We start from the raw sequence: 23,806 nt of genomic DNA, 5'->3' as shown, positions 1-23,806 counted from the left end.
CCAGAGAGAAAGCTGACTGAGAACAGAGCCACAGAGGAGATACACCGGCCTTGCGCCCGAGGACGCGGCAGACGCGGCAGCAGCGCCATACTGCCGGCGGCACCGGCGAATTCACGGGACGGCTACAGCAAGCCGAGGTGAGCCACTGTGGAACAGCTAGGCGGGATTTCTCCGCGCAGAGAGCATCTAAAGCTCCCAGTGGCCGAGCTCAGCACACGCTGCAGGGATTCAGAGTAGAAATCAAAATCAAGAAGAAAAACGCCAGCCCCATAGCCGAGGGCGTAGCAGCGGCGCCATATTGCCACCAGCGGCAGCAGCAGCGAATTCAGCGAGGCCAGTACAGCTACATCTGCGTACTCAAGAACAGTGAGTCAAATTGCGGGCCACAGAGGAGAAATCCCAGTACTGTACTCCCTGGGACTTGACCCAGTGGGGGAGGGGCTGTGGCAGAGATATCACACCATAGGAGAACGTGCAACCTGGCACCCCCCACAGTCTAAAGCAGCCTCTATCGACTCTCTGGGTCGGAGACTCTGAGATAAAACCCAGTAAAGGAGTAGTGGGGTCCAAGATACTACTGACTCGAGATCCAGAACACCTTAAGGGAAGTCATAGTGACCCAAGGGAAGAACCCAGAGAAGGCACAAACATCGGAAATCATGGGAAAGAGGAATAATACTGGAGCAATTAATGCCCACAACCCCACAACATCAGAACACGATAAAACAGAAAATCAGAGATTTCTAGAAGATCAAATCAGGAAAATAACTGTAGAAATAATAGAGGTGCTTCGAAAAGAACTCAGAGAAAGCCAAAAAGAGATAAAGGATGCAATTAAAGAAGTAAAGGCCTCAATTCAAAGCACAAACAACCGATTAGAACACATGGAGAACAGAATCTCGCTCTTAGAAGATGAGCAATCCAAAAATGAACTCATAATTTCTAATCTAGAAAAAAATATCCGACAACAGGAATCTGATATTGAAGAAATATGGGCCCATTTTAAGAGAGATAACCTAAGAATAATTGGAATAGAGGAGGGAAAAGAAAGTGAAACCAAAGGGATCAACAATCTCTTCAAAGAAGTAATAGCAGAAAATTTTCCAAACATAGAGCAAGAGGTTGATACAAAGGTCCAGGAAACTTATAGAACTCCCTTTAGACAGGATCGGAGAAGAGGATCCCCACGCCACATAATTGTCAAAATGACCAATGTGGAAGCCAAGCAGAGAATCTTAAAGGCAACAAAAACAAAGGGCCAAGTGACATTCAGAGGCAAACCAATTAGAATCACTCCAGACTTCCCAAACCAAGTCATGAGAGCCAGAAGGGCTTGGAGTGACATATTCCAAACTCTGAAAGAAAACAACTTCCAGCCAAAAATTTCCTACCCAGCAAAACTTTCTATCAAATTAGATGGAAAAATAAGAACCTTCCATGACAAACAGAAACTGAAGGAATTTATGTCTTCAAAACCAGCACTAGAGAAAATACTCAAAGAGATTAACTACAAAGAAGAAATAGGTAACACACACCAGAACCAGAGAAACAAGAGTTTCCATCCAACAGACAACTAAGATTGGTTATCTGTGGAGATTCATTATTTATGTTAGTCTTTTACCTATCTCTAAATGGTATTGTTTGCCTTTATTGTTGTTAATTTTTAGGATTTCTAGTTGGAATATTAATATACATTCAGATATAGCATTTGGAAATATTTTATCCCATTCTATTAGTGACTGTTAACTCTGTTTACATTGTCTTTGGATATACAATTTTTTTTTTTTTTAGGGAGTCTGTATACTCCTCTGTTGCTTGTGCCATTGAAATCATAACCAGGAGATCGCTGCCAATTTCAATGTTGTGAGGTTTTATGACCCAGATTTTCTCCTAAAAGTTTATAGTCTTAAGATTTATATTTAGGTCTATTATCTATTTTGAGTTAATATTTGTATATGGGATTAGGTGAGGGTCCAATTTTATTCTTTTCCATGTAATTATTGTTTTTTAACAATATTTAGTTAAAAGATTATCATTTCCACCACCAAATGTTCGTGGAAACCTTGTCAAAAATAACTTGACAATATGGGGAAGAATTTGGCTCTAGGCTTTTATTTAACTCCAATGGTTTACATGTCTGCCTTTAGAATAGTACTACACTGTTTCAATTATTGTAGCTTTGTATGGTTTGAAATCAGAAAGTATATATCTTCTAGCTTTGTTCTTTTTCAAGATCATTTTGGGTACCTAGACTCCATATTCCATATTAGGAAAGATTTTTTTCTGAAAAATAAATATATAAATATATGATAGTTTCACCTAAAAAATAGAAAAAAATATTCTCTGGTAAGAAAGAAAGCAAAAAGAAATATTGAAATGTTATCTTTAAGTCATCAAAAGCTTGGTATCAGACAAATGAAACTGTTATGTGAGATTATCATTTTTAATTTTAGATAAATTGCCATAATACTAGATCTCAACTACTAAGCCAAGCATGGGAGGGAGGGATAGGGAGAGAATGGGGTGGGGATTGGGTGGGGGCTGACTGGGAAAAGTGTGCATGTATGTCTACAAAAGTATGTATCCTACTATGATGTATGAATACAGTGCACCAATAAAAAAAAAAGAAAAAATAAATAAAATAAAAAGGGCTCAGGAATGTAGCTCAGTGGTAGAACACCTGCGGGGCTCAAGATAAACCAATTCAGTTTAATTCCCTTTGATTTAAAATAAAATGTAAAGCCGGGCATGGTGGCGCACGCTTGTAATCCCAGCATTCAGGAGGCTGAGACCGGAGAATCATGGATCACAGATAGCCTCACCTACTTAGTGAGGCCCTCTGCAACTTAGTGAGACCCTGTTTCAAAATAAAGAATACAAAATAGGGCAGGGGCTGTAACTCAGAGGTAGAATGCTCCCGGGTTCAATTCCTAGACCCATAAAAATAAATAAATAAATAATAAAACAAAATGAAATAAATGTGCCAGGCGTTGTGACAAATGCTTGTAATCCCAACATTTGGGAGGCTTAGACAGGAGGATCACAGTTCACACACAGCCTCAGCTACTTAGTGAGGCCCTTTGCATCCCAGTAAGACCCTGTTTCAAAATAAAGAATAAAAAAAAATAGGACTGGAGGTGTAGCTTGGAGGTAGAATCTCTCTGGGTTCTACCCCCAGTAACACAAAAATAAATAAATAAAATAAAAATGTATGCAATAAACACGGTTAAGAGACAAGTCTCAGCACCACGAAATAAGAGGGAGGTGGATGTCATAAAGTCCTGAAATGTTGAGAACCACAATCTGAGATTCCTCCTTCCTTCAGAAACGTAAACACTTCCCCATCACTGGCCACAGTTGCAAGTGAGAATCTGCCTCTGGAGCGAGCTGGTACAGTCAGCAAGCTGCTGCGGGCTTGGCATGAGCAAGCGTCATGGTGGGATGGATTTCATGAGAACAGAGCAAGATGTCCATTTCCTGGGCTAAAGAAGATGGCTTGTGCGGCCGAGTGACAGCTTCTAAAATAACCATAAAAGGCAAAACTTTTGGTTTTGGTGCTTGAATTAGTTGGGGGATCTCTAGAAACCAAAAACAAAATGCAGAAGTTCAACAGACACCAGATTGTTTTAAATAAAACCTGTGCAGTGTCAATGACCCTTTGCCAAGGCCTCTCCCAGATACTCCTGCCCTGACGATAAAGTAAGATAGGCCTGGGTCCCTTTGTCCCTTTCCTCTGCTCAGAATAGGATGTGAGTTAGGTCACAGCATGGACAGGGCACCACAGCAGGGCTACAACAATTGAATTATAATGTTTCTACAACTTGATGAGATGGGAAGATTGAGGTCAGTTTCAGCATTTTAGCGACACTCTCAGCAACTTAGCGAAACCCTATTTCCAAATAAAAAATAAAATGAGGCTGGAGGTGCAGCCTAGAAATAAAATGCCTCTGGGTTCAGTCCCCGGCACCATGACGACAAGAAAGAAGTTTCCCCAGCTCTTTCATTTCCACGTTTCCAGAAATCCCATTTAAAGCCATGGATTTCCCCACACCTCACTCTCTTTCCCAGGTCCATTTGAATGTCTCTTTGAGAGACATAAAACGCTATGTATTGTATTATTTCATGTATATCAAACCTACAATACCCCTATCTTAACCTCCCAAGTACTGGTATTATAGGTGTGCACCACTATGTCCAGCTGTTGATACATTTTTTTTTTTTTGTGGTACTGGGGGTGGAACCCAGGGGCTTTCTACCTCCGGGCTATACTCCCAGACCTATTTTCTATTTTATTTGGAGACAGGGTCTCACTAAGTTGCTGAGAGCCTCACTAAGTAGCTGAAGCTGGCTTTGAACCTGTGCGATCCTCCTGTCTCAGCCTCCCAAGCGCGGGGATTACAAGCGTGTGCCACCACACCCAGCATTGTAGATACAATTTTTAAAAAATATTTTTGATCTGAGGTTGACTAGATCTGTGTGTGTGGACGCTTTGGACACAAATGGCTGACTTTCCTAATTTTGTCTGTTTTTTTTCTCTTAATGTGATTTTCAGATTCATTCACATTATTCCATGTATATTTATTACTTTTATTATTGAATAGTATTCCTTTGTGTGGAGATATTACAATTTATCTAGGTCCCTGATGAAGGACACTTGGACTGTTCCCAGTATTTGGTACTATTATAAAATTGGCTACCCTGAACTTTCTAGTGTAAATCTTTGTTAGGACACATGTTTTCCTTCCTTTTGGGTCAGTTCCTACTAGCTGGGCTCTGAGGTAGCTGTGTGTAACTTTATGAAAAACTGCTAGGTCAAATTCCACAGGGGTTGTTCTGTTTAACACAGCCAGCCGCATGTGTGCATTCTGATTGCTTGATGTCCAGACACACACACACACTCTCTCTCTCTCTCTCTCTCTCTCTCTCTCTCTCTCTCTCTCTCTCACACACACACGCACACACACACACACACACACACACACACACACACACTCAGTCAATCGCTCCCTCCCCCATATTGGTACAATGTAATTACACATCATAGTAAGATTCAATGTGATACAAACACTTGGTGTGTGTGTTTCCCTATAACCCCCTCCCCACTGCTCTCCTTCCTCCCTCCCATGCTTGTTAGTGAGATTGCCAGTGAAACTGTTTTGTATGGACGTAACCCTATTGGGTCTTCTTGGTCTGTCATCACATGATAAAGGGCATCATAAGGCAGGCAGAGAGAGAGAGGGCGAGAGCACAGGAAGGCTGAACTCGCTCCTGAGATATGAACCCATTCCCCAGATAATGGCACTCATCCGTCCCTGGTAAGGTCCTGCCTTTCAAAACCTTCACAATGGCAATTAGGTTTCAACATGAGTTTTGGAAGGGACAAACATTCAAACTGTAGCACTTCACTTAAAAAAAAAAAAAAGTCCTGTGGGTGATTCTGTTGTTCAGTCAGGTTCAGAGAGCACTGGACTGAACTCTGCTGATCTCAAAGTATTCATGGCTTACATTTACTGAGAACCTACTAAATGTCTGAGTATATCCCAAGACCTTTAGCAATAGTAGAAAATATAAGCCTCACAATAACCCTAGAAATAGATACTATTATTATTATCATTTTTATTTTATGGAAGAGGAAAAATTGGATACAGAGAGTGTAAGTAACTTGCCTAGGGTCAAGTTACACAGCTAATTAGTGGTAAAAACTAAGGCTGAACACAGGCAGTTTGGCTCTGGAGTTACACTCATCTGTACCTGCCCATGTAAATTCAGCATATAAAGAATTTCTATTGCATTTAATCAATAGCTGTTTGCATAATTAGCTTATTTTAAATCTCTCACCCCCATCTTCAAAGATCAGCTCTTTTGTCAAGTTTTTGTTACCTCCCTCACCTATCCTCTTTGGCTCAGTGCAATCATTAAGTCCCTCAAAAATATATGAGTTTGGATTGTCTTTCATTTCTGAACTTTTGTTATCAACTCCATTATATTTGTAGGGTCGCTGAAAGCAGGGTCATGCCATGTTTATCTTTCTATTCTCGGTACATATGTTGACTTGAACTTAATGTTTGTTTTTTTTTTTTTAAGTGGGCTATAAGCAGAATCACCAAAGTCCTTTAAAAGGAACTATCTTGCCGGGCGTGGTGGCGCACGCTTGTAATCCCCGTGCTTGGGAGGCTGAGACAGGAGGATTGCACAGGTTCGAAGTCAGCCTCAGATACTTAGTGAGGCTCTCAGCAACTTAGTGAGACCCTGTTTCAAAAAAAAAGAAAAAGAAAAAGAAAAAAATAGGTCTGGGAGTGTAGCCCAGAGATAGAAAGCCCCCTGGGCTCCATCCTCTGTGCCACCACAAAAAAAAAAAAAAAGGAACTATCTCATTGAGAAATGACTTAAGAGGGAAATGTAAATTGGAGAGCCTTTCCCCTAGAAAAAACGATAGGACAGCAGCACACCCTTTGATATTCCTACTACTGAATGGAAATGGATACACTGTTTTAGAGGAAAGCAAGCTCTTGGCAAACTTGATCTTCCAAGGAAGCCCTGCCTGGCTTATCTCCTGCCTGGCTTCCTCCTCTGCTGGTCTCATCTGGTCTGGACCCACTGGTTAACTTCCAGCTAGCAGCGAGACTACCAGACTGTCACCAGTCATTTTCTCCCATCTTGATGTATGAAAAGCTATGGGGCCTGGTGCCAAATAAAAATGCAAGGCTTCTGTTGCGAATGTAAAAAGAATTTTAAGATGAAAACCGTATGGCATTAAACCAACAGCGGGGCCTGTCTAACCAACTGCACAGGACGCTCGCCCTCAAAGCCAGCCTTGATTCAAGGGGACAGAGTTGCCCTCCACACACAAAAAACAATCAGAGAAGGTTGAGTATGGGGACTATGTATAACTGTCTAAGTGTGAAATGGTACAACTCCTGTGGAATTTGGCCTGGCAGTTTTCTCATAAAATTACACACATCTCTGAAGTCCTCAGCATCCTTTCTTAATCTAAAAACAACTGAGAAAGAAACCGCCCCATTTTCTCAATTCCATTGTTGGAGGATTTCCAGCAAATTCCCAATGGTTGTGGGATATACTGTGTCCTCCAAATAGATGTTAAAGTCCTAAACCAACCCCAGTTCCTACAAATCTGATGGTGTTTGGAAGCAGTCTTTGCAGATGGTCAAGTTAAGATGAGGTCCTTAGGTTGAACCCTAATTCTGATATGACTGGTGTCCTTATAAAAGGTGTAATTTGGGCACAGAGACAGATATGCATAGAGAGAAGTTGCTGTGAACACACACACACACACACACACACACACACACACACACACACACTCAGAGCATGTCATGAGAACAGGAATGCAGAGACAGGAGTATTGCACCTACAAGCCAAAGAATGCCAAGGATTGCCAGAAAATGACCGGAATCTAGAACAGCATGGAACAGATTCTCCCCTCACAGTCCTCAGAAGGAACCAACCCTGCCCAACACCCTCATCAGAGACTTGAAGCCTCCAGAAGTGGGAAATAAACTTTTGTCGCTTACTCATCTAGCTTGTCTTAATCCTGTCATGGCAGCTATAGCAAATGAATCCTCTGCCATTCCAGGCCAGAGCAGGCTCCTCCTGTTACCCCCATGCCCCGACAAGTTCCTGACACACCCAGAAAAACAGACATCCCAACAGCATTGGGACAAGGATGGGGACAGGGCAGTGTCTGTTTTTCAAGACTTTTTCCTACAAAGGAAGAGGGAGGGAGGAAATGCCTATCACACAGAGGCCTGTAACACAGTGGCCACATTTCAGGCAGCTGACAACCTTGCCCTCCTTGTCTTGGCCTCAATTTAAAGGAAATGTCACAGGGTGATAATCTCTCTGAGAGCTAAACTTTTATAGGGTGGCGATCTCGTTCTCAATTCTTGCTTTTGCTAAGATTTCAAACAGCACAAATAGCGGAGTATAAGAGGTTTATTTAGGGAAGCTTAAGAGAAAGCCATGATAAAAAGGGGTTATGTCTGAAGAAAGGATCCAGAAAGGGCCGCTTCCTAGGAGTGGGGAGGAGGTGTGGGAAAGACAAAGAGCAAAAGTGGTACTTCCCAGAGAAAAGCATCTGCAACAGCTACTTTCTGGAGTGGGAAACCCGCAGCAGTGGTGAGCTTTATTTGGTCTGGAAAACTTTCTCTCATGCATATGTATTTGGAAGGTCACTGTCTCTTCCTGCCTTAGCTTTGTGCACCTAAGCTTTTCTGACCATGTTGTGAGGTTGTCCATGAGTGCCTAAGTGAGACCTTACAGGGAGTAATACATGCAGTTATGTTTAACCTCATGCCATGCTTCTCTAACCACAGCTAGGCAAGAGTCCTGCTTTCCCCTCCAGGAGGACCGTCTTTTCTGGCCTACTCCTTTCTGTCTAGCTATTCAACAGAAGCACGGGCTGATGTCCCCAGTGAAGCTGACGGCTTGTGGCTGGCTTGGGTTGGTAAGGGTGATGCCCCACACGTGAGGCCGTGGGTAATTGGCAGCAGGTGCCTCGTTGCCTCATCCCCTCAGCCCAGGGGACCTGCGGCCCTCAGGGATGGGCTGCGAGGCCCAGGACAGCCCGGCCAGTCGGGTGGGATGGCTCCCCGGGTAGCTCCGGCTCCGCGGGTGCAGGTGGGGGGACACTGAAGGCGCCTGGGGTCCAGGAGGGCGGGGGTGCTGCTTTGTGAGGAAACAATTTGCAGAGACTACTAAGCCAAGAGTCAACCGGGACCCCCTCAGACGCCTTTGGCAACCCGAGCTAAGGCGCCCCCTCGGCTCTGGGTCGAGACCCCGACCCGCGCCGCAGCGCACCCAAACATGGCTGCCGAATCCCGGGTCCCAGGCCGCAGCCGCGACTCGGGATGACGCAACGGCGGCGGGTTGCATCACCCCGCGTCTACGTGCTCAGCCCGCCCCTCGGCCGCCAGCATCCGGGCGCTGATTGGGCCACGTTGGGCAGTGACCTCTGCCTCAGCCAATGGGCGGCAGCCACAGAGAGGTCTCTCCGCAGAGCTCGGGCGCGGGGCGCCTATAAAAGGTGCCCCAGGCGGGGGCGCGAGCCCCGGAGACTAGAGCCGTCGTTGCGGAGTGCTGGGTGGCCGCGCAGCACTGGCTGGCCGCGACCCCGCCTGCCTGGCATCTGGAAGCACAGCCGAGCCTGCAGCGCCGCCGACATGGAGCCCGAGCCGGAGCAGGTCACGCTCCTGGTGAAGAGCCCCAACCAGCGCCACCGCGACTTGGAGCTGAGCGGCGACCGCAGCTGGACGGTGGGCCGCCTGAAGGCCCACCTGAGCCGCGTCTACCCCGAGCGCCCGGTGAGAGGGGCCCCTGGGCTGCCGCGGCCGCCCTCTCCGGTAGCCTGCCCCTTCCCGGCCGGCGCTCTCCTGGCCACCCGCGGCGGGGCTGGCCGCGTCCCACCCTCTTCCTGCCCCGCCGCCGTCGGCGCCCTCCTCTGCCCAGGGACTCTCATCTCCCCGGTCCTGGCCGCCCTCCCGACGGGCTGCCGGCCCCTGCCACTGCTCGGTGTCCCCAGCCCTCCGAGGCTCTCACGCGCCTGCCCCACCTTACCAGACAACTCTCCCTCGTTCTCCAGATGGGGCTCCCAGCTTTAGCCAGACCAAGGAAACAGCAGTGCGACCTTGGGTGAACCCTCTCACCCTGAAGTCTGTTTCCCCTGAACAGCCGGGGACTAGGTGTTCCTAACTAGACTCGTACCCAGCGGATAGAAATAAGAAAGAGTAAATGGCTGCGGAGTGACTTTTCTGAGTACCTTCCCCGTGGGAAGTGGGGAGAGTGGAGTGCAGGTGCCAGCCCCAGGCCAGTGGCCGGAGAATCTAGGAGAGAGAGCACCCAGGCTCGGTGTACTTAAGGCCCCACGCCCAGAAGCAAGACGTGGCTCTGCCTCGGTGTCCACCTTCCGCTAGCTGCCCCTCCCTGTCGCTCTGGACTCTTGAATTGTTGCCTAGACCCTGAGAGAAGCTCCAGGCACTTTGTAGCTGAGTGAGTTAGAAGGGAAGTGGGAGTCGACTTGAGTCTGGTTTTAAGACTTTGGTCCCAAAGTTAGGGAGACTTCCTTGCTTTGTTTTGGTGGCCGCCTCTGTCAACAACACCCTTAGCCCCGCCCTCCTTCCCTCCCCCACCACGTGATGGAGGCTGTGAGCTGGACCTTCCAGTATTTACTTTGTACTCTGATATTATGTAAGTGTCAGCAGTATTCTTTACTGCCTACGAGTGTAATTCTCAATCAAACAGGAGAGGGCATTCCAGTTACAAAAAAAAAATAGGCAGATTATGCCTTTTCTGGACAGTTCAACAGGTATTAGCGATTGGGTCTGTGTTGTCAAAAATGTAGACAGGAAGGTTTTTTGTTGTTGTTTTGGTTTGGTGTGCAGGGGACATTCTACCTCTGAGCTATACTCCCAGCCCTATTTTATTTTATTTTATTTTTGAAACAAGGTCTCACTAGGCTGATGAGAGTCTCATTTATTTGCTGAGGCTTTCCTCAAACCTGTGATCCTCCTGTCTCAACCTCCTAAGTACTAGGATCACATGCATGTGCCCACAGAAGGAAAACACAGACGTTCTCCTTTTGTGCTGTTGTGAATTTTCCTTTTTATTCAGTAAGCAGTTTCACCGTGGGTACTTCCAGGAGACCAGGTGGCCTTGTTGCTGGGAGAAAGGCCAGTAGGTACACAAATAGGCACAGCAGGTGTGGTCTCTGGTTGCATCATTTATTCAAGGCTCTGTTTTGAGAGTTTTGCTTTGAGTAAGAACATCCCTACTATTTGTTGAGTCTGAAGATAAGATTATAAATAAAAGAGGTCTCAGGTTTACAAAACTATGCTTAAAAATTATGGTGGAAGCATATTCATTTGTTTTCTGTAGTGTAAAATGGTATAATGCGAGAAGCCCTCTTATAGTTGTTTGCTTAACAATTTTTTTTTCCAAATCAGACTTCTAGGTGAGGACAGAGTGTCAGTTTAGGCCTTTAAAAGAAGGGAAACAATTCAAATCTACACGTAGCAGTGGCTTTCAGACCTTTTCTGGTGGTTGACTCTACACTTAAAGTATTTTGCAAATTCAGTCAGTGAAAACGATGAACACAGCGTGTTTTTATTTTAGGTATGGTGTCAAAAAGTCCTAATATGTTATGTAAATGCAGTTTGGGCTCTTTTCTTTTGCTTCAAACAGTTCATAAACTCAAACTACTTGGTAGAGATAGCTTTATTGGTTATTTTTAAGATTTGTATAGAAGTTCGTGGAGTCCCTATGACTTGAAAGTCACTGGTATGGAGAAGAGGTGTTAGAATCTTGACTCTTCAGCAGTAGGTGGCCTTGGATGAGTCAGTTTCTCAGACTTTTCTCATATGTTGATACCACCTCTTTCAGGGTGGTTGTTATTTTCTCTTCAGTGCTTGGAGTCAAACCAGGGCCTCACGCATGCTAGGCAAGCACTCTACCAGGCCCTCACAGCGTCACTGAGTGGAAGGTTACCCACAGATCATCTCTGTAACTCATTTGTATGTCAAGAAATCCTCTGTGGGTTTATGTTTTGAAGTGCTTCAAACATATTTCAAGACAGTGCTTAGGTGGTTGGGTGAAGGAAGTTCTCTTGAGTTTTCTCTGAGCCCAAGCCAGGTTTTGAAGTGATTGCTGTAGGAACCCCAAATACAGTTTGTGAATTTAGTGACAGAACGCAGTTTCCCTTAGAATTAAGGTGTTAAATGTGTTCCCATAATTTTTGTGGACTGGACATAATTTGCCATCCTAAGTTTATTGCATGCTAGAGATCTGTTTAAAGTTAACCACTTTTTCAAAATAAAACTTATGTGTATGAGACCTTTCAGAAAGTGTTTTCCTGTGATGCTGGAGGAAAGCATACATATTCAAATTATTTGTGCAAAACAGTTTTTTCTTCTGTGATTAGGAACTGGTAAGACTAAATGCTAACCTGTGTTACTCTTTTTTCCGCAATCAGCGTCCAGAGGACCAGAGGTTGATTTATTCTGGAAAGCTGTTGTTGGATCATCAGTGTCTCAGGGACTTCCTTCCAAAGGTACTTTGTGTCACTTACACATTAACTTTACGACCTTTTAAAGCACCTACAAGGTTGAATTCCGGTTCTGAGGCACCTCTTGATTACTTTTAGCAGGAGAAACGGCATGTTTTGCATCTGGTGTGCAATGTGAAGAGTTCCTCAAAAATGCCAGAAACAAGCACAAAGGTATGCTTTATCGTGACCATAATAATCTGTGTCCTTCAGAGTCCCAAGGGTAGAATAAAGGAATTTTCCTGAAACTTCTTAAGAGAGACCTTGTAACCTTTTTACTAAGTCATATTTTGTTTCTTACCCAGGGTGTTTCAGGAATTAGGAACTATGCTATTAATACAAGTGAAAATAGTAAGAATAGACTGTTCCTTTAGTGCAGTAGGAAAGTTACACATTACACTGCTGGGTTATGATCTGGCCTACAGTTACTACATACCTAAAAGACTGAAGTAGCATGGCATTTGAAAATGGATTCTTTCAAATTTAGGACATAGCAAGTTTCTTCTAAGGAACGATTTTTTATAAAGAGTAAAAAATGAATATATTTTCTCTGTGTGTGGGGGGTATACTGGGGATGGAACCCAGGGGCACTCTGCTTCTGGGACCTACACCTCCAGCCTGATTTTTTACTTTTTATTTTGAAACAGGGTCTTGCTAGGTTGCTGAGAGTTTCACTATGTTGCTGAGGCTGATTTTGACTCGCAGTTCTATCTCAGCCTCCCAAGTATTGGGATTATAGGCATGCACCACCACGCCGACCTCCTGGAAATTCTTAGTGATTATTTATTTGTATAGGAAAAGACTGCTGTTTTTATTGAGTGATCTCTAAAGACTTATGCTTGACAGACAAGAGCATTTACTTTTCATAACATTTATTTTGAATATATAGTATTAATCTTCTAACGTGGTGCACTTTAAACATATAATTATATTTTCTAAAACATCTGAATATAACAGGAAATTCCCTTTCCTTTGGATTGCTGGCAGAATAGTATTTGTAAGTCTTGTTGGTTAAATTAATTTCTAGAATTAGTAAATTTAGCATTAGATATGTAGAGCATCATCGGGAAGCTTTCTTTACAGTGATGGCTTTACTGAAAGAGTTTAGTGAAATTGCAGCATAGTTACCCTAGGGAAAATTCAGGATTTTTCCCCAGTGTTTGTCTATGTATAAGTAATAGGGCCTTGTCCATGCTAGGCAAGTGCTTGACCACTGAGCCACACCCGAACCCTAGTACCTTATGTTGAAAATGGTGTTGGACAGATTTTAGAATATTTTTCATATAACATCACATCTATTGACAAGTTCACAGGTGGGGATAGAGACATACACTGTTCACAGCAATGATTTAACTTGATTACAGACAATTGCATCAGGTCCTTTGTTCTGATGTTCATATTACACTTAGGTTGCTGAATCCACACAGCAGCCCAGTGGTCCTAATCAGGGACAGTATCCTGGGGATTCCTCAAGTGATGGTGTAAGGCAAAGAGAAGTTCTGCGGAACCTTTCTCCGCCTGGATGGGAGAACATCTCAAGGTGAGTATTAAAAAAGAACCAGGTTTAAACAACATGAATACCTATTTGTGTCAATTTAAGAATAAGGTATGATTATATGTGTATAATCAACGAACTTTAAGATGTACAAAATTTTGCTTTGTAAAGGGTTTCACTTAACTGAACGTGGTGGCACACACCTGTAATCTCAGTAGGTAGGAGGTTGGGACAGGAGGAATGCAGGTTCAAGGATAACCTCAGCAACTTAGCGAGTCCCTCAGCCACCTACTGAGACCCTGTTTCAAAATAAAAAAATAGGACTGAGGGTTTAACTCAGCATTAGAATGCCCCTGGGTTTGATCCCCAGTACCATAAAAAAAAGTTTCACTTTAAAGATCTCTTGTATATTTAATTATTCTTAATAGACAGCCTTGTAGGAATGTTTAAAAAAGTAGGAGATACATGTATTGGAAATTGAGACATTTGAGCCTTCGTGTATGTGGTTACCTTCACGCTGACAGCTTGGTTGCCCTTATAATAGGAAATTAGTGCTGCTGCAGAAAAATATAGCTGTTGTAAGCATTGTGTAGCTGCTTTGCTGAGTGGCTTTGTGCTTTATTGTAATGGAGAGAGACAAGGTAAAGAGACTAAGACTTGTTTTGCTAAGGAGTATATTGTAGGGCTAGAGAAAATGCCCTTTTCTTTGGCTCAGTTGGAGCTTTTCTTTAGAGCAGAGCCAGAAGTGATTACATGCCTTCCGGTTTGCATTTTATAGCTCTTGGAACATCTTGTTTTATAAAAGCACTTTGCAGAAAAACAACTAACTACAGATGTATTCTAATTACAGGTGGAAATTCTGTAATTCTTGAATTCTCCTGTCCTCTTTTCTCAGTAGATTTTATATTTGATTTTTAGTAAAGCCATGTTTAAGGAAGGAATACCCTTTTTTTCCTTTTATAGAATTTGCAAATATATGCAAAAACAGAAGAAAATGTTTGATGAATCCTTACTTCATCATTCAAACTCAGTAAAGATCAAAGTTTCACAACACTTATTTCATCTATTGTTTTCCCAATCCCCATTTATTTTAAAGTACTTAAAACTAATTCCAGCAGGGTGTGGTGGCACACACTTGTAATTCCAGCATTTGGGAGGCTGAGACAGGAGGACCACAGGTTCGTGTCCAGCCTCAGCTACTTAGTGAGGCCCTCCTCAACTTAGTGAGACCTTGTTTCAAAATAAAGAATAAAAAATAGGGCTGGGGTGTATCTTGGAGGTAGAATACCTCTGGGTTCCAACCCCAGTACCACAAATAAATAAATAAATAAATAAATAAATAAATAAATAAATAAATAAATATAATTCTCAGATATCTTGCCATTTTATGCCTTCATACTTCAGTATAATTTTAAAAACCTTTTAGGTACCTTGCATAATAATGCCATCATCATCAAATCTGACAAAAATTTTAAAAGACTTTATCATCTTATTTCCATGCACTGTAACTTTTTTAAAAAAGGATCAAAAACAGTATCATACCAAGATTTGTATTGGAATACTACTTTAGAAATACCTGGGTTACGGAATTTGGTTAAAAGACTATCAGCTATCAATGTGTGCACTAGACAACTGGATACGTTATTGGACAAAGAAACAAAGCTGCTTCCTTTATTTTGGCTGCCAACTTGAGAAGTTAAGCCTCTTCCAGACTTCTTGAATTTCACCATACTTAAACTTGATTTCAGTCAGTAAATTCTTATTGAACAGCTAATGCCATAACTCTTGGTTAAGGATATGAGGTACCCTGCAAGGATGAGCATATAATCTGCAGTCTTGTGACCTGCTGCCAAAAGAGTTCACTTCTTATGACGCACAGAGCCCAAGATGACTCCCACACGCCTGCTAGAAGCAGGAGAAGGCCACTGCCTGACTGGAAAAGCATGACATCGGCATTAGTCAGCCCAGGTCTCAAGTCCAGCTTGCTCCTTACTAGCTCCGTGATCTTGTGCAAAGTCCTGGTCTCTCTGCAGCTGTCCTCGGCTCCCCTCTGTAAAATGGGATGGAATCCCTCCCCACAAGGATGTTGGACATGCATCAACCTGCAGGGTACCCTGTATGGTCAGTAGACATACAGTGGTGATGCCACACACATGTAACTGAGCCCCAATACAGACTCTAATTTAGGAGTGGGAGAGAAGTGAGTATTGCGAGGAAGGGAGATTTTTTTTTTTAGGAAAGACTTTGGAGGAAATGTAGCTTTGTTGTTCAGATCCAGGATCATCGATGGATTTAGGCTGCAGTGAGACTCAGCAAGTCAAAATGGAGTGGAATCTATACAACCTGAAAAGGTTTAGCTTATTTTTACATCTGTGCACAAGACACACAGCAGTTGCCCTGGTGAAGCCCTCCAGGACAAGGGCTTTTGTTTTTCTATGGGATATGTGTCTTGGCAGGGTGGTCTTTTAGCGCTTTCTGTTTGCATTACATAGCTACATCATACAATCCACTGTGAGATTCTATGTGAGGCCCATTCTTTTTTATTCTGAATTCCTTATCATAATTTAATTTTTATTTATTGATACTCAACTCAAACTGAGTGTTCTGTTTCCATCTACATATAGGTCTGAAGCTGTCCAGCAGGCATTCCAAGGCCTGGGGCCTGGTTTCTCTGGTTACACAACCTACGGGTGGCTGCAGCTCTCCTGGTTCCAGCAAATCTATGCTCGACAGTACTACATGCAGTAGTAAGTCCTTTCCATCTTTGAAAGAAATCATAATGGAGGGATGAGTATATTTTCATCCACCTCTACAGAGCCCTGCTTTTTGTGGTTCTGTGGATAGAACCTGCCTTCATATTGATGTGGAAGTGCTTGTGTCTGATACATATTTTAATGCCTTTATTAGGTTATATTACCTTTTTTTCTAATTTTAAATTTTCATGAAAATTTTAATTTGCCAGTATACCATAATCTTATATGGTCTTGATACTGAATTCGAGATGGAATTTACCATGTGGCTTTTCTTAGGAAAGGCATTAACAAATATAACTGTTAGTAAAGAAGTTCTTCACTAAGTTGAAGAAAATTCAAGTGTATATGTACCTACTGTTAATTCTTAAGAAAAACTTCTATGTAAATAAGGTTATGAGAGCCATAGTTTTCAAAGTACTTTGCTCTCAACAGTGTCTGCCTGTATTATTTTTTAGTTTAGCTGCCACTGCTGCATCAGGAGCTTTTGTCCCATCACCAAGTGCACAAGAGATACCTGTGGTTTCTGCACCTGCTCCAGCCCCTATTCACAATCAATTTCCAGCTGAAAACCAGCCAGCCAATCAGAATGCAGCTCCTCAAGTGGTTGTTAATCCTGGAGCCAATCAGAATTTGCGGATGAATGCACAAGGTGGCCCTATTGTGGAAGAAGATGATGAGATAAATCGAGATTGGTTGGATTGGACCTATTCAGCAGCTACATTTTCCGTTTTTCTCAGTATCCTCTACTTCTATTCCTCCCTGAGCAGATTCCTCATGGTCATGGGAGCTACCATTGTCATGTACCTGTAAGCAAATGCTTTCTGTCTCCTTTTTTTCTTTACTGCAAATTGTACTCTCCTGTGACTCAAGTACATATTTCTTCCTTCAAGTAGTCTCAGTTATTACTGAAGGAGATATATTTAATTATTATTGAAGAAATATATTTAATTTATTATTGAAGGAGATATATTTAGCACTTGCAATGTAAGGAATTCAGGGCTTGGTTGTATATTGCATTGAACACATTAATCATGTACTGATATGTTACCTTCCAGGCCCATAAACCACAATAACTTACTCATACCCGAAGCATGGAAAAGAAAAATTGTATTTGTTTTGAATAGGAAAATATATATCAGGCTATAGCTGCCTTTCAGATCAAAAGTCAGACACAGACTTAACATAGCTCTGATGGGTCAAGGAATGTTTACAGACCTGATATTTGACTTTAGCTGTGGTCTAGGAAATAGTTTCCAGAAGTGGGTAGCCTCTCTTCACCCTCAGAGATCACTAAGCAATGTCTGGAGACATTTTTGGTTTTCAGACTAGAGCAGGCAGTCCTGCTAGCTTCTAGTAGATATGGAGCAAGGGATGCTGCTACGTCTTTTATAATGCACAATTTAGCTCTCACAGTGTGTAAGGCCAATGGGTCACTAGTGGCAAAGTGATAGGTCTTTGTGGTTGAAACTTAAAGTCGAAATTTTTCTTTTATAATAAAAATGGTTTAGCTTCTTTTTTTAAATGGAGAAATACAGCCAGGTATTGTATGCATGCATGTAATCTCAGTACTTGGGAGGCTGAGACAGTAGGATCGCAAGTTCACAGCCAGCCTCAGCAACTTAGACTCTCCACAACTTAGTGAGACCCTGTTTCAAAATAAAATTTGTAGCTTAGAGGTATAACATCCCTGGGTTCCATCCCCAATACCACAAAAAAAGGAGGTGGGGAATATTTAGAGTAATGTTAACACTCATATATTCACAATAATTGATAATATTTTGTCCTATTCATTTCACAACTTGGATTTAATTGGACTTTTTGCATAAACTTTTAGCCTATTCTTTCTGTTATCCCTAGAAACATCCATTTAAGTGACCAGTTTAGCTCATTATTATAATTGCAGCTTTATAGAAATATATTTTCCCTCTCTGTTCAGGTCTTCGAGTGAAAGGTGTAGTTTAGATAAATAAGCATCTATTAAGCTTTGTTGCTGACAAAACACAGCCTGGACCTGACAGGCCAGTGTGACATCTATGAGACAGTATGAGAGGGTGGCCCTGCAAGACCATCCTGCCATGAGCTTCTGGTCATAGCGCCACCATGGTCAGAGGAGCAGAACCTTAGATTCTTGGGTAGATCCACTGTGACATTAGCTAAGATGGACTGTTGTGTGCTTTTTTTTTAAGGCATCACGTTGGGTGGTTTCCATTTAGACAGAGGCCTGTTCAGAACTTCCCGAATGATGGTCTTCAGGAAGCTGTGAATCAGGACCCCAACAATAACTTACAGGTATGAAGAAGCCTCTGCTGGAGCCAGGCGAGCTGCACACACTATGCCAGGCCCTCCCACCATTTTATCAGACTAAATAGTTCATGAATTTTTTTTTTTCAAATTTATTTTCTTAGAGCAGCATCAGTTTTTAAAACTTTGAGTATGCCATAAACTCCATCAGGTATTTTTGTCATGTAACAATTGGCATTTTAGCATATGTAAATAATGTTTTTTCCCAATCCACATTTTGAGATTCAGTGGTCTGTTACAGTTTGTTATATCATGGAAACCACTAATGAATTATTTATATAAGCATGTCTTACAGAATAGATTTTCTGGAATATATCACACAGAAGTAGAAGTTTTGTAAGACAGATTAATGCATGATCCTAAAAGATATACTTTATAACAAATTGTAGTATGTTTTCACAACTTGGTTTCCATTGCTGATTTTTTTAAACTCAGAGCACTGCCAAAATTAGAAGTATAGCTATATTTAATGAACTGGTTAATTACTAGTTTAATTATAGTTGAAGATCGGGTTACTACTTTTGCTCTGATACCTGCTACCAGGAATGTTCCATCCATGAAGGTCCTTGGCTCTGTTGAGCTGCGGAAGCCCAGGAAGAGCTTCATGTGGTTAGGATGTTGCTCTGGCTGGCCTGCCTGCCTGCTTGGCCTGTAGGGCAAGGGGGAGGGATTTACCTGCCCTCTCCTAATGGTATGTGGTACGCATCACAGCCCTAACCGTTTTCTCCCTGTGTTTCATTACCTGTAGGATGGTGCCGATCCTGACACTGAAGACCCCAGCCACCTTCCTCCAGACAGGGACATGCTGGATGCTGAGCAGACCAGCCCTTCATTTATGAGCACAGCGTGGCTGGTCTTCAAGACTTTCTTTGCCTCTCTTCTTCCTGAAGGTCCTCCAGCCATAGCAAACTGATGGCACTTTCAGTCGATGAGCTAGAGGCATTGACAGGTGTGGACTGGATCATCTGACTCCAGTTAGATTTTTTTACCTGGACGTATATGATGCAGTCATTAAAAACTCACAAGAGTGATGATAGGCTTTTGCAGTCAAGCAAAAGTAGAAAGTAAGACATGAAGCCATGATACAAATTGATGAACAAAAAATGCACAGGGCTTCTCATGTCTTTATTCTGAAGAGCTTTAATATATACCGTATGTAGTTTAATAGGCATTGTAAATAGACGGCATTAGGTGTTGCATGTTTATGCCTGAGGAACTTTCCCAGATGTGTGTGTCTGCATGTGTGTTTGTACATAGAAGTCATAGATGCAGAAGTGGTTCTGCTGGTACGATTTGATTCCTGTTGGAATGTTTAAATTACACTAAGTGTATTACTTTATATAATCAATGAAATTGCTAGACATGTTAGCAGGACTTTTCTAGGAAAGATGTATGTATAATTGCTTTTTAAAATACAGTGCTTTACTTTAAACCAAGGGGAACTTTACAGAGGTGGAAACCTTTGCCAGGTTTTCTGTTCAATAAAGTTTTATTATGAATGGCTGTGGCAGAGACTGTTTTCCTAGCAGTATACTTTGTGTCCATTGAGTTGCTGATTTTTAAGTAATCTGTACCATGAAGGATGATAAGATAAGGCAATGAAAGGTTAAGTTGTTGAAACTATACCTGTGTTTGCCTCCATTTCCTGACTTCCACATTACTGGATTATTAAATAGGAGTCCACCAAGGCTAAATTCCCCAAACTTGAAGTCAGTGGCATTAAGTGTCTTCTGCTTGGCAACTCTGCAGCAGTTTCACCCACTCAGATGGCATGCTTTTATAAGCTGACCTTACTTTGTGGTTATAATCAACTTTAAATATTAATTCTGTGACTAATCTTAAAAGCAAAGTTCTAGGTATCTTCACAAGTAATTTTATAGATAGAATGCTAAAGGGCTGGTCACATTCTTGTGTGTGTGTGTGTGTGTGTGTGTGTGTGTGTGTGTGTGTGTGTGTGTTACTAGGGATTAAACCCAGGAATGTTCTACCTCTGAGCTCTATCTCTAGCCCTATTTTATTTTTGAAATAGTCTTGCCAAGTTACCATGCACTGGCCTTGAACCAGCAATCATCCTGTCTTAGCCTCCCAAATACTGGGATTGCAGGCATGTGCCACCACACCCAGTTCTGGTCACATTCTTTTGGCAAAGTAGCCTTTGATATGGTTGCCATCACTTAAACTTTCTTCAACCACCAAGACTTAACTCTCAAGCATGATCCAAACCTGTGTTTGATGTTTAAGATATTCCCAGTAAAGATTAAATTAAGATGAGTAGATTCAAAGATGTATGTATGGTTGTGCTTTCAAATGTAAACCAAGATAATTATGTGAAGAGATACTTGATAAGAAAGTTCAGGAACAGAAGAGCTATCAGAAGACACTGATATTGACAAACTAAAAGATGATACTTTGCTTGAAAGAAGAAAAGGCTTAAAACTGGAGTTATTCAAAGAATTCTATAGGTGAAGAAGTGGGTAAGAATTTAGAGTAAGAGAAGAGAATTTAGATTAAGAAGAATCAACAGGGAAGCAGAGCACAGCATTGGACTTGCCCATCTTACCAAACAGCTAAATTTGGAGCATGCTTGGGAGTTAGGTCTTGGTGATTGAAGAAAGTAATCACTAAGAGGTAAGGCCATCTCATTTGGCAAGGGGCCCAAGGACCCAGGCAACTGATGGTACCCATCCTGTTTCTATAGTAGCAGGGCTACACCCTTGTGTTGTCAGATTGCCAGTTAAATTGCACTGCTGGGCCTCAAAATCAATAGTGCCAGTTAATTTCATATACTTTAGTTTGACTAAAATGTCCTAAGACATCAAATATATGATCCTCCTGAAACTTGACTTAATTATGTACATCACATGGGGATATTTTGCCTAGGTCTAATGCCATAAACTACCAGTGTCCTCTTTACTCCTAGGAGTAGAATCATCAGTGCCATTACTTCTAATCAGATTTAGCAACCAATTTTAAAAGCCCGACCAATTCAAAATGCTTGTCGGTCCTGGTGGCAGGGATGGAGGTTACTCTTGGGCTCGGCAACATGGATTTCTACTCAGCGAGGCCAACTTGGCTTCAGTAGGTGAGATGGATGCTAAGTCCCTGATCTAGCCCCATCCCCCAGGGTGGTCAGCTAGCTACTAGGTGGCAGGTTTATTACATCAGATGCTTCCCTAGTGGAAGGGGCAGCCCTTTGTTCTTGCCAGTGTAAAATTTCTCTGGACATGGATTTTTCCCTGCATGCAGTGTTTCTGCTGAAACCTAGAATAGTATCTTCTGAAACTCATCTGTGGACCTAACCACATGTCTTATCCATCATTCTGGTATTCCGTACACCATTGTTTCATATCAAAGAACTTCACATTAAATGATGGCAATGAATCCCTGCTCACGGAATTTGCTGATTTATCATGTTCCCAGTGTACCGAAGTGTCCACCATAATACATGTCCTCCTGGAACCTATGAATGTGACCTTACTTGAAAATAAAGTGTTTACAAAGATTATCAAGTTAAAATGAGGTTATACTGGATGGCCTTAGAAGAAGAGGGAAATCTGGACATAGACACAGAGGAAGATAACCCTGAGAAGACAGAGACAGGCTGAGCTGTTGCTGCCACAAGCCACGCAATGCCGAAAAATTACCACCAGCCATCAGAGGGCAGAAGAGGCAAGATTCCTCCCAAGAGACTCGGGAGAATAGCCCTGCTGATGCCTCAATTTCAGCTTCCAGACCCTAGAGCTGTGAGAAAGATGTGTATTGTACCAACTTAACCAGTTTGTGATCTTTGTCATGGAAAACCAAAGAAACCCATAGACCTGTTATCCTGAAGCAGCTGGCTTGATAGCGCAGCGGATGGCCCGGCGAAGGCTCAGCTGCAGTGCCAGCCCAGTGGCACAGCTTTCAGGGCTGAGGACAGTCTCAATAGGCTCTGTATGCTCTAAAGCGGAGCCAATCCTGGAGACCCTCCAGCAAAGTTTTGCTTCTGTTCTCCGTACCCTTCTGTTCTGTTGGCCTAGAGTTTTTAGTCATATGGAGTATATTGGATTTTTAGAGTTGACATAAACTCCCACAAACTTAAAACACTTCTCTTACAGTTCTGGAGGCTTGAAGTCTGACATCGCAGTGTCGACAGGGTTGCTTCCTCCTTAGGGGTCCCGGGGAGAGTCCGTCCGGAGTCCTCTACTGGCTTCCGGTGGCTGCCAGCATCCTTGATGCTTTCTAGCTTGCAATTATATTACCCCAATTTCTGCCTCCATCAACTCCTGGCCTTGGTCCCTCTTTCTATATCTCTGTGTCTTTACATAACCTTATAAGGACACTAGTCATTGCATTTAAAACTGCAAAGACGCCGGGCGTGGTGGCGCACGCTTGTAATCCCCGCGCTTGGGAGGCAGAGACAGGAGGATCGCGCAGGTTCGAAGCCAGCCACGCGCGCTGGCTTAGGAGACCCTGTTTCCAAATAAAAATGTAAAAATAGGTCTGGGAGTGTAACCCGGAGGTAGAAGGGCTTCCAGGAACCCCAATACCACCAAAAAATAAATAAATAAATAAATAAATAAATAAATAAATAAATAAATAAAACTGCAAAGACCTAATTTCCAGGTAAGGACACAATCTGGGATTCCAGATGGATGTGAACTGTAGGGAGTGGTTGCTGTGGTCTGAACGTGGCCCCAAAAGGTTCTACATTAGACACATTTTGGCTTCACACATGCTAGGTAAGTGCACTATCACAAAGCTATAGCCCCAACTTCTATGTAAGAAACTTAATTCTCAAATCATACATTGGTGTTTAGAGGTGGGGCCTTAGAGAGGTCATTGGGGTTAAGGAGTTCATAAGGGTGGTGCCCTCAGGATGGGACCAGTGGCTTTCAAAGAACAGAAAGACAGGCCTGAGTTTACAGTGCCCTTGCTCTTGCCCATGATGCCCCCTCTGTGTAATGACAGCGAGAAAGCCCTCTGGACCAAGTGCTGGCTTCTTGACATTGAGCTCCCCAGCCTCCTGAGCTGTGAGTGAAATGAACCTCTATTCTTTATAAAGTACCCAGGGTCCTGTTATATTCTAGCATAGCAACAGAGAACAGACTAGGATGAATGCTACAATTCAACCAATGCCCGGGAGGAATGCTTCCATCAGAAGACAGAAATGACTGTGGGGACCTGGGAGCTGAGAGTGCTGCTGGCCATCTTGGACTCCTC

At 42.7% G+C, this 23,806-nt stretch overlaps 1 protein-coding gene across 1 annotated transcript; it reads left to right on the top strand.

Moving 5' to 3' along the window:
* Positions 1–9,173: 9,173 nt before the first annotated feature.
* HERPUD1 (homocysteine inducible ER protein with ubiquitin like domain 1) lies at positions 9,174–19,517 on the top strand (the record flags this gene model as incomplete). The annotated part of the gene is made up of 8 exons (XM_080702342.1): positions 9,174–9,320; positions 11,984–12,061; positions 12,155–12,229; positions 13,465–13,595; positions 16,175–16,297; positions 16,759–17,109; positions 18,490–18,592; positions 19,353–19,517. The coding sequence occupies exons 1-8, from the start codon at positions 9,180–9,182 to the stop codon at positions 19,515–19,517; spliced, it is 1,167 nt and encodes a 388-aa protein (XP_080558468.1). The 5' UTR covers positions 9,174–9,179.
* Positions 19,518–23,806: the final 4,289 nt, after the last annotated feature.

This window comes from Muscardinus avellanarius (assembly GCF_963383645.1).
Source record: "Muscardinus avellanarius genome assembly, chromosome: 10".
NCBI lineage: Eukaryota > Metazoa > Chordata > Mammalia > Rodentia > Gliridae > Muscardinus > Muscardinus avellanarius.
This window is presented reverse-complemented; position numbering and strand designations above follow the sequence as displayed.